This window comes from Myodes glareolus, chromosome 22 (assembly GCF_982192425.1).
Source record: "Myodes glareolus chromosome 22, mMyoGla1.1, whole genome shotgun sequence".
NCBI classification, from domain to species: domain Eukaryota; kingdom Metazoa; phylum Chordata; class Mammalia; order Rodentia; family Cricetidae; genus Myodes; species Myodes glareolus.
In genome coordinates, this window is record NC_142047.1 from 56,893,869 (window position 1) to 56,905,633 (window position 11,765).

At 46.8% G+C, this 11,765-nt stretch overlaps 1 protein-coding gene and 1 non-coding gene across 2 annotated transcripts; both read right to left on the reverse strand.

Moving 5' to 3' along the window:
* Positions 1–267: 267 nt before the first annotated feature.
* Positions 268–9,921, reverse strand: Tomm20 (translocase of outer mitochondrial membrane 20). The gene is made up of 5 exons (XM_087900629.1): positions 9,698–9,921; positions 6,148–6,194; positions 4,520–4,601; positions 1,762–1,904; positions 268–796 (listed from the first exon to the last, which is right to left on the reverse strand). Exons 1-5 carry the CDS (start codon positions 9,816–9,818, stop codon positions 752–754), a joined length of 438 nt encoding a protein of 145 aa, XP_087756755.1. The 5' UTR covers positions 9,819–9,921; the 3' UTR covers positions 268–751.
* On the reverse strand, positions 8,883–9,016 carry LOC125410619 (small nucleolar RNA SNORA14). Its single transcript, XR_007235124.1, has one exon. It is a non-coding gene; the product is annotated as a small nucleolar RNA SNORA14 (small nucleolar RNA).
* Positions 9,922–11,765: the final 1,844 nt, after the last annotated feature.

The window sequence follows — 11,765 nt, forward strand, 5'->3', positions numbered from 1 at the left end:
TTGAGAAACACCAAGTCAGGCAAACATGCAAATTCTGAATATAAACAAATGAGTGCAAGCCCTGGTTGTTCTGAAATAACCGTCAGTCAACAGCTGGACACTCAACGGAACCAATTAGGCCTCATACTAAAGAGCCACCCCCGACGCTCTCAGTCTACAGAGCTGAATGAGCAGACAGCAGGCAAAGCTACCCACAGCCAGGTGCTTGGAATACTAGGAGTTAATGCCCAAAAGACATTAAGTCACAGATGCACACGGGGAGGAATGTTCAAGAGTAAACAGAAAGAGACGGTCTCTGTAAGATTTTAATGCTCAGTTTTCACAAACACATGTTTCTATCCAATTTTATGACGTACAGTAAAATGCACTAGTCTTTAAAAACGGGCATTATCCAACTATCCTTCATGTTCTCTTCCAATCGTTCAAAACTCATCACCGGGCGTTTTTATCTCAGTAATACTCCACTTACTGTATTTACATTTGAATTCCATGTCATAAGAATAAACGAAATCCATGATATTTTGGTTAACTCAGTGTATTTATAAAATGAAAAGTCCTATCAAAATACTTTTCACTGGAAAAAATAAATAGAACAGACAATGGATCTACTCAAAGCACATATTCACTTTGGTAGACTTCAGTGTAGGACAGTTCATGACAAGCACATTTGCCCTTATTCCCCCAGAGCCGAGCAGCTTCCAAGCTAATGGTTAAATCATTTTTAACAGATTTTATAGTGTTGATATCTGGCTCATTCCACATCATCTTCAGCCAAGCTCTGAGCACTTACAATTCTCTGAAAGAAAAAGAAAATTAATTGAGAAGTGTCTAACTTCAACTTAGACTAACTCTTGTTCAAGTTCCCCCATCCTGGCACAGATCACACACTTCACACATTGCTGGGCATGGAGACAGCACCACAATCTCGCACCAGTGCTGCTGAGGGGCGGGGACTGGTGGTGGTGTTGGGGTGTCACCACACAAGCTTCAGTTTCACACCAGAATCCAAGTGAATGCATCAAGTACAAGACACAATGCTCTTTGTCAGTTATGTAGTAATCTACAGACTTCACCCCGACACAAATCAAGGACAGCACTTTCTACAGGTCATCTCCCTTCCAGCTCCCAACCATTACAAGGAGCAATACTGCCTTCCAAAATTAACACCCTCCCCGTCAAATCTACATTTAACTGACGAAAAACAAGGTAATAGAGTAATACAACCTGTTGGGAATTTAGATACTAAAGGCAAATCTATGCCATTCTTCCAGGCTGCTTTGGCCTGGACTTGCCTTGTTCTCAACAGTCCCTGAACTGGAAGCTCAAGCACCAGTGGCAGTACTGAGAATCTGGGATGGTAAGGCCTAGGGGACAGTGATGAGATCTGCCACGTACCACTCTCCAGCTCAGTTCCTGAGCGAACAGCTCTTCACTGCCCACTCCACACAGGGCCGGTTCCCCTTCCAATTCTGTGTCACACTGACATAGCCAGGCGGCTCCTGGACTGATATAGTTACAACAGCTAAAGCATGTCCAGAACTTAGGGACTCAAATGTAAAGACCTTATTACACTCAACACCAACCATGTACACTTATGATTCACATCTGATACAGGTCTGGATCTTATGCTATTCACCTGCATAATTAGGAAAACCATTTCCAGGTCTGGCATATCCAATATTATATGCTCAGCAACTTGCCCCTGAGCATCTGGTCCTCAGACCAATTCATGGGCTACTCTGAAGCACTTCAACTCCTTACCTGACTAATGGTTGGAAGCTTGGTCAGAAGCATCTGGAACACTGGTGGTGGAAGAGTCTGCTGTAACACTTGCAGCAGCTGCTGAGGCTGCCCACACACAGCAATTGCATTTGTCAGGTGGTCTACACCGTTCTCGTAGTCACCTGCAAGAGTGTACAGAACCACATGTTATCTGAGGCCGTCAAAACGTAGTCACCAACAGATCAAATCGGGGCAAGTAAAACAACTGGCAATGAATTTCCCTGCACCCACGAAATGGACGTATTTCACCAGCTGACTGCTGTGGAGAGTGGGGCGCCAGCACCTAGTGCTTCAGGACCTCTCAAGCATGGTCAGAAATAGCTGAATCTCTGCCCTAGTGGGAATTATGGCTATCCCACCTATACCATCAGGACACCAGCTGACTGTGCTGCCCACTGCCACCTGGGTTATGTGCAGCCACCACTCTGACTTGCACGATGCCCACCAGGAGAACCTACGCACGAGACCGTGGGACGAGAGCTGAAGCTGACTGAGGATTGGCTTACTCAGTTCCTACTCAGCAGACACCAGGCCTCGTCTGAACCAGCTCTGCTCATCTGCGCTGGAACTGCAGCTGGCCAGAGGACTAATTCACTCCAGGCTGAAGCACCACCCTGGTGCAGAGAACACAGTGCCTGGGCCTCCCTAGGACACCTTGGAAAATCTGTTCTTCTAGTTTTCTTCAAATTGGTTTTAATCTAGGAAAAGTATGGGAATAAGTTTGCTAGTTATTGGAATACAGGAACACCTCTGACTTTTGGTGAAATCTTCTCTTAGGAAAAAAAAAATGTAAGAAGTTGGGGCCTGTGAGGTGGCTCAGCAGGTAAAGATAAAGTAAGCTTGGATACCTTAGTTCAATCCCCAGCCTGACCTAAGAGTGGAAGAAAACTGTTTCCAAGTTTTCCTGACCCTACACCAACATGTGGAATTCACATGCATCTCCCACAAACACATTGAATTTTAAAAGGGTTAAAAGATGATCGCCACCATAACTCTCTCATAAAACAAACAACACAATATACATTATGCATGAAATTGAACTCTAACTGAATCCAGTGTAAAATTTGAAATAATACCAATTTTATTAATGACAGCAACAACTTCAAAAATAGTTCTGAATGGGAACCGTCCTGTAGCATGAATAATAAAAACCCAGAGACAGATACTGGAGTTCAAGCTGCAGATCAGAAGAGCAAAGCAGTCAGCCAGCCACTAGAGAGACCTTTTACCTCTACCAAATCTTCACCCTGAAAGGGTGAGGTCCTGTGTCTTCCCCTTTATATTTCTTTCTCCACCCAGCCATATAATTTGTCTCCACCTCCCTAGTGCTAGGATTCAAAGTGTGAGCCACCAACACCTTGATCTGTTTCTGGATTGATCTTTCATAGCCCACGGTAGCCTTGAACTCACAGAGATCCATCTGTCTCTGTCTCCCGAGTGTGCCACCACTCTGGCTTCTAGTGGCTTAGCTTTGCATTCTGCCCTTAAGGCAAGTTGTACTTATACAAATAAAATATCACTACACACCCTACAGTATAGAACAAAATGTTGCCCAATTCTAAAAAACAACAAAAAAAAAAACAAAAAAACTATTAAGATATTTAATATCTGGGCATGGTTGACAAATGCCTTTTAATCCTACCACTTGGAGGCAGAGGTAGGCTGGTCTACAAATTGAATTCCAGGACAGTCAGAGCTGTTACACAAAGAAACCCTGTCTCAGAAAGAAGAAAAAGATAAACAGATAAGACCAAACAACAAAACAAAACCATCTTTCAAGACAGGTGATTGAATAAATGAGGCCCAAAGTAATTAAGTATCTAAATTCTGGACCATGTAACTGATCAGATCTGAAATGAGATGCTAGGATCACCTGCTATGATGACTACTCTGGCTGTTAACTAGACTAATTGGAAAATTAACTGAAACCCAAGCAGCTGGGCACATCTGAGTTATTTTTCTTGGTGGGACTATCTAAGGTTGGAAACCCACCCTCAATCCTGGCCACACCTCCTGGAGGCAGCGCAAAGACAAGACAGAAAGCTCTGCTTTTCTGCCTGCCCTCACTCTCACCGGCAAAGTCAGCTATCCCAAGCCTTTCGATGGTGTTAGAATATACTTCACGATTACAGTGTGAACTGAAAACTGGCAGCTCTCTAGGACAGATCCTTGGCCTTTCTGTGACGAGAGGCCATTGTTGGGACTAGTCAGACCATAGCCTATAAACCACTCGTGTGTATGCGTGTGTTCATTCTACTGGTTGTGTTCCTTAGAGAACCTCAGTACACCCAGTGAGCCCAAGTAGGTAAATTAACACGGGGGTGGGGGTGAGTTGCTGATGACTAGGTGAGTGTTGGCAAACTCGCACCGTATTCACTCAGTCACTATCTATACTGCACTATGGACACACACACACACACACACACACACACACACACACACACACACTCTAAACGACTTCAGAGTCACCTGTAAAAGTGAAGCTCTCTCCTAGCTCATCCTCCACTTGCTCTGTGACAGAGGACAGGAGCCTAAGACTCACCTAAAACACAGTGCCACACAATGGCAACCCACAGTCTGTCTTTCCGGAGTCAGCCTTAGTACGAAGCACCTAGAAACTCACCTTGAAATGTTTAGAATCCTTTTTCTAACATCAACTATGCAAGAAAATCCTGTCATAAATTTTTATCAAGATGAATAATTCACTCTACTTTCTGAATCCTGGAATGACTACTACCTTGTGCTAATAACTCTTCACCAAGTTGTATCTCTTCAAGGAAGAACTTCTGAACAGCTTCAGCATCCTTTAAATCTGGTAACTGGAAAAGGAATATTTAGAAATTAAGCCGAGAATACAACCAACACACGGAATGCCAATGAAATTTAAAAATGACACTGGTTTAAAACAAGTTTTTTATCCCAGGACTCAGAAGGCAGAGACAGGCGGATTTTAATTCAAGGCCAGCCTGGTCTACAGAGTTCCAGGACAGCAGGGACACACACAGAGACCCTGTCTCAAAATGCCCTGCGAAAGTAAAACAATGAAAAACACCAAAAACAAAATGGGCACCCATTCTAAGAACAAAAACTTAGTTAAAAAAAAAGCTAAGAAAGCTAAAAAGTACAAGTATCTACTCTACATAGTCTTTATATGTATACAAATCTATTATTTATCTGTATCATCTATACAATGCTGTTTTGTGGCCATCAAGCACTATCATCCATTCATTTGTTGCTGGAACTTGAGGCTGAACCCAGGGACCCTTGTATACTACAAAAGCACTCTACTACTGAGCTATATTCCCAGTCCTCTTTATATTTTACAGGACCTTACCAGGGTGGCCTCAGGGGGACCCCAGGTCTGCCAGACACACCGCTGAGAGGTGACAGCAGACTCACTGCATTTGCTGTCATCTCAGTGACTTCTCGTTTTTATAATGAACCATAAACAACTGACAGGAACAGAGCACAGCTCAGTGGTAGAGAGCTTGCCAGGCAGACAATGTCCAACTCTACCTCTCCAATCTGAAGTAACACCTCCCGTCAGCCTCTCACACTTACACACAATCTAAACTTATCTCCCCATATGTATCCAACATCCTGGAAAAGTAGTCTGGACATATCAGGAAAACAACAGCTCCCAGCTTCAATTCACTAGAACCATATCCTGCCGGCTAAGCTGATCACTCATCTGGTTCAAAACAACAAAGCCTAACACTTACGGATCATTTTCCTGCCTGAATGAATGAGCTTCTAAAAGAATGATTCGTGATCCATTAGTTCATGTTCTACAAAGAAGTAATGTCAGCAAGAAGGAAAGCGACATGTAGCGTGAACTTGCGTTTGTTCAGTTCAGACACATCCCAGGCTAGTTTTAATCAAGTAGATTAAAAAAAAAAAAACAAAAAACACCCTACGTAGTCATTGAAAATTAGTAACACAGGACCCAAAAGGAAATTATAATCTACAAGTTACGATTTTTTTCAAAAAATCCATCAGAACCTGGCACAGTTCTGGTCCATAGGCTTAAAAACTTTAAAGAGCTTTGGGATTGATACACAGAGCTCCCTCTGACACTGTAGACAGTCCACTGGGCCGCCCAGGATGCCTGGCCTGAGCTCTTCTCTCCACACTAGGGTTCCAGGTGTGGCTCTTTCCAAGGACACCAAAGGAAGGACTCAAATGCTGCATTTTAACCATTCTGAAGTGGCTGAGAACACACTTACCTCTTGGTGCCCACATCCCTAGAGAACCCCCCCCCCAATCTTGCTGCTTCTCCAGTAAGATATTTGTCACCACCACCAAAGAAAATTTAGCAGGCCCGGATAACCTGCTCTTACAAACACACACAGACCACTTTATTACCTTTGAAAGCCCAGCTCTCTCCTTAGCAAGCTTCTGTTTCTTTCTTCCTACAAAAAAATTAAATAAAATTTCACTTGGCTATCGTCAAATCGATCAACACATCTGATTACTCAGCAACCATTTAATTCACAAACATTTCTAACCCCAGAACTTCTGCCGCCCTGGTCTGTGGTGAGTGGACTGGCATTTCTGGACAGCAGCTTTCTTTACCCCTGCGTCACCAGGTCTAGCAATTCACAGGACAGAGACAGTTCCAACAGCTGCACCCCAGCAAAACAAAGCTCCCTTTTCAAGATAAAAGAATTAAGCATTTATTACTGAGTTATACTGAATTCTAGCTTTACTATTTTTAAGAATTACCTGACAGTCTTAAGCAGCATGGTTTTGTAAAAATAAAATATCTGACTTTAGTGGGTTTTTTTGAGACAAGGTCTGTGAATCCAGGTTGGTCTGATCTGTTACCAGTCGAGGCTCCTAACCTCTAGATCCTTCTGCTCCAGCTCAAGCGCAGGGATTACAGGCGTGCAACAAGGTCCCAAGGTCCCAGTAGTATTTGGCCATAAAAGAAAAGGGTAAGAGGTCGTGCTCCAAAATGCATTCTGCTGCCTATGGCTGTTTAGTTAAAAGCTACTCCACTGCTCTGTAATGGTGTACTCCATAAGAAAGCACTGGTGTGTGGGGACCACAGCCCTGTTTGTGCTGACCTACACTACAGTAGGTACAGCAACCTGGCCCTCACTCAAACTCATCTAATAATAGTTTCTACACAACTACGGGGCTTCCAGCAGGCTTGTGAGTTAACAGATGCAAACATCTGGCAAGAGTGCCTAGGCTCATATTCTGCCTTTTTAGCACCCCACAGTTAAATATTCAATACCTAGAAAGTAACAATCACTTAATACCATGACTTGGACAATAACTAGGTGGCCCAAGTGAAGGGCTCTCTCTATGCACTAACTGGGTAAATTTTAAGTTAGAAAAATCTAACTTCAGCCAGGTGGTGGTGGCACACGCCTTTAATTTCAGCACTTGGGAGGCAGAGGAGGTGGGAGGATCTGTGAGTTCGAGGGCAGCCTGGTCCACAAGAGCTAGTTCCAGGACAGGCTCCAAAGCTACACAGAGAAACCCTGTCTCCAACACCCCCCCCAAAAAAAAGAGAAAAAAAGAAAGGAAAATCTAACAAAGAATAAAATAAGAAAAGTCTCTGAAAACCTTAAAGTACTCTATGAATCCAAGACTCAGCGCATGACTAAAGGACCTGTTGGTCAATTCCTACAATATGAGAGCAGGTGTTCAAGATCTCCTGCCCTCAGTCCCTGTACAGACACACACCATTCAGACAAAAAGTACCTTGAAAACAAAGCAAAACTGTGTAATAAGCAATGAAAAATACAATGTTCTAAACCAGAATTTTGGGAAAATAAAGACAATGAACTCCATTAGTTTTCCATAGCCATCTAACTTACTAACATGGGCATGGTATCATACAAGGGGACAGGTGATGACAGACTGGGAAAAACACATCGGGAACAAGGTATACATCCAATCAGCAGAATCAAGCCTTGCTTTTTATTTGCTGGTATTAATCTCAAATGACACTTGTAAACTTGCGATAACTATATCCACTGGGTGCTGGGTGGCAGAGGTGGTGCACTCCTGCACTCCCAGCGCTGGGGAGGAGGAAGGATCAGAGCTCAAGGACAGCCAGGATTAGGGACCTTAAAAAAGGATTAGAGACCTTGTCCCAAAAAACAAAAAACCCCCGTGCAAAATGAAAGTTCAGACACACCCCAAATCCAAGACACTATCTAACATGTACCGAGTCGCCCATCTAATGTATTCCTGAATGGAGCATAATGGAGCATCTTTCACAGCGCAGACACAGGAATGAATGCACCTGAAAGCAGCACAGCAACCATTTAGATGCTCAAGTCTTGGGGGGAGGGGGAGTGAGGATCATCTGCTTACAGAAGTCAGCTGATTAAGACACCTAATCTAATATCAAACACTTAATTTAAGCTCCTTTTCATTAAATATCAAAAAGAAAACGACGTGAGAAACTAGCCTTTTACTGCAGATGTAAAAGGGTCAAAATCAACTACTCAGATTCCTAAGACTCACTTAACTGCGGATGGCTTTAAAGAGACTGGAACTACTCGCTATTATGCAAAAATTTAGGAAATTTTAGCATTCGTTAATAGCATTGTCAGGTACTAGAGATCCCGAAAGTGTGGATTCCTTCGTGCTTTTTGTGCCATAGCTGCAGTTACTAATTCACTTAGGTTCTGGCTAATGTTAGGAGGAAAAAACCAGAAAAAAACAAAATAAAACAAAACAAAAACCCACCAACAACACAAAGTGGCTACGACAGATCGTAGGAGATCTGTAGTATCGTAGGAGAGGCAGTGTTGGAAGACCGCGTCTGAAAAAGGCCGTGGATTCAATCACCAGAAAGGTAAAAAGGAAACGCCGGTAAGATTATTCAGAAAACAAGGCTAGCAGGGCTTTGTGCCCCAAGCCTTTAATTCCAGCACTTGAGGCAGAGGCAGGTTGATCTCTTGAATCCGAGGCCACACTGGTCTACAGATGGAGTACCAGTCTCAAAACAAAAAACCCCAAACAACCGTAATTTCCCTGAAATGACAATTTACGATTTCTTCAACCAAAAACCATTTTCTTAAGATTTCCAAAGGAATTAACCCGCTTAGCTATCTCCACCCGGCAAACCTCTTAAAAGATGTCGCAGGTATGAAATAAGGCTGAACCACGTGAGGAGCGCAGCCCTTTGGACTCCCCCGCACTTTCTCTAGCATTCACTCATATCTTGGAAGCACCGGAGCGAAGCCGCCAAGAGGGTTTAAGAATGCAAGGATGATCCCGCGCTGCGGATTGAGGCTCTGGCGAACGATTGCGCACACATAGGAGGCAACCATTTCGGGGTAAGGACTGGTTTAGCCATGTGGAGGCGCCCGTCTGTAAAGCCAGCAATGGGAGGCAGCACGAGTTCGAAGCCAGCCTCCAAACTGCAGGAAACACACGGGACAAACAATCTCTTCCAACAGTGAAGGAGGTAGGGATGGTTCGTGACTGTTATCACAGCCCTCGAGGAGCTTGAAGGATGGCGGCTGCGCCACGAGGTCGAGGCTAGCGCGGGCTAGTGATTCAGGCCAGCCTCAACGACACAGCAGGCCCCGGTCTCAAACACGCACACACCGCCCACAAGTCTAATGGAGGCTGGGCGAGGTGGCGGCTCATGCCTGGGACAATACCTGGAAGGCTAAGGCGAGAGGCCTGCCATGACCTCCAGCCCACCCAGGACTAAAGAACCGTCTTAAAAATAAAATAAAATTACAGACGGGTGGGAGGGGACACACTACCCCTCCCGGGAGCCAAGCGTGCCTCCATCCCGTCGCCTGCAAGATGGAGCCCAGGTCGCCTCCAAGATGGAGGCCCGCGGACACGGGCGGAACCCCGGGCGCAGCGCGCGGCCGGAGCGGCCTCCGGGGGTCGGGTCGGGCGGCGGAGAGCGGGGACGCGCGGGCCCACTCACGTTCTCGCAGCCTGTTCTTGAAGTTGGGGTCGCTCCGCCTTTTGCGGTCGAAGTAGATGCAGTAGCCGATGAAGAGGGCGCCGCACACGCCCGCAGCGATGGCACTGTTGCGGCCCACCATCTTCGCTCGTCCGCTCGCTCGGCGGGGGCGCGCGCGGGCCGGGGCCGGGGCCGGGGCCACCGAGGGCCGCCAGGCAGCGCTTCGCTCCGAGCGCTCGGAGCACGCCGGCCGCTCGCCGCCCCGCGTCCGGACGGAAGAGGCCCGGCGAGAGCGCTTCCGGCGCACAGGACCCCCCCGCTCTCCCTACCCCGCCCCTCCCGGGGGCGTCCGCGGCGGTGCCTGCGCGGAGAGCCTGGTGCGCACGCGCAGACGGCCTCGCCCGCGCCGGCCGTGCTGGGGGAGGGGCGCGCACTGCGGGAGGGTTCGTGCGTCATCACGCGCGTCTCCTAACCCCCCCCCTCCACTCCGCACGGCCAGTTGCCTGGCGGCGGCACGTGGTGGTGACTCGCTGAGTCAGGAGTCTTTGTCCGCCATCGTCGCTGGTGAAGGACGGAGGTGCGAGCCTGCTAGCACAGCACCCCGCCCCATGGTGCACATCAGGAAGCCCGCGACTTGAAGAGCGTGCCTTCCCTTTTTCCATTTTTTGAGCCGGTCTCTCCCTTTGTGACTTAGCCAGGCCTGGGACTTGCTGTGTTGACTGTCTGCCCTGGCCTGAAACCTGCAATCCTCCCACCTCGGCCCGCACTACTTGGCCTGGCTGGATTTGTTTTTTGAGCTGTGGTCGAACTTGGACACAGTAATTGATTTCAAAATAATTTTAGGATGTAGCCCCATCTTAGGTCGTGGGGAAGAAAAATGGAGTAATTCTTCAAAAAAACAAAACAAAAGAAGTTAACCTATGAGGGAAGTAGAAAGGCAAAAAAAAAAAAAACAGTCTAGGGGTGATTACTGTTTGTTCTCTTGCGCTGTCATTGTCAGTAATCCAAGTGTAGCAATTCTTTGACATTTTAAGTGAAATTAACTAATAATGGGGAATGCCCCAAACTCCACCTATCTGTACTGCAGGGACCCACGCCGTTCCGGGGAGCTGGATCTGAGCTGAGCACTATGAACACTGTAGAGCAGTGTTAAATGCTATTTGAATGGGTGTTTGCGCGCGGACTTTTCCATGAATCTTTGTTGTAGACACCGTTCTGGGACTTTCTGTCAATGAAGTGAAGCCGCCCGCATTCTTTAAACACAGCCCTGCTACCCGTAGGACACGGTGTAGCTGCCTGTTGCTGAAGACCGATTCAGCACCGGGAGGCTACTTTAGAGCGATTGTACCGAACTTTTTACTATCCAAGAGCCAGGAGTGGACTCTGGATGACTTTCCACCAAGGCTAGGGTGAGAAGCATCCGTTCGTGTTCCAGAGTTAGTGCAAAACACAAGGCTTCTTTTGCATGAAGAGTTATGATTAGTGCAAGCACTCACTTCACCCCTTTTCCTCCCCCACAACCAGGTTGTGTTTTTTAAATGTATGTGCAGAGAAACCAGGGGGTCAGCTAACCTGCAACCACCCCATGAAGCTGGGGCTGGCGTTTTCTCTAATCAGCCAGCAAGCCCCAGCAGTCTCCACTTGCTTGGCAGCTGCGGTTCCAGGTCCGCACCAGACACCCGACAGCTCCATTTCTGAGTCAGCCAAGAGATGCTGCCTTGTACTGGTGCCTAGCATGGCAACATTAGACCCAAAAGAAAGGCTACTTGCTCCCAACTGATTTTCTTTTCAGCTAGCAACTAGAGGGGTGGCAGTAGAGAGTGATGGGCAGTGGTGCCCATGCCCACACCACCACCCTTCTGTGGCAGTAGCAGCAAGCGAGGAATAGGCTGACAGAGAGCAGAAGCCGAAAGTAAAGTAGAACATTGTGGAGAGACGAAGGTGGGAAACTGCTGCCTCTGGTCATTGCCAGAGTTCCAGGAAACACCCACACCTTAGAGGAGGATCCTGACACCCGAGACCCCAGGGCTGTAACACTGGATGGGGATGAGGGTCCCAAGGTCTGAGGCCCTTAGGGGAAATAAAGGTG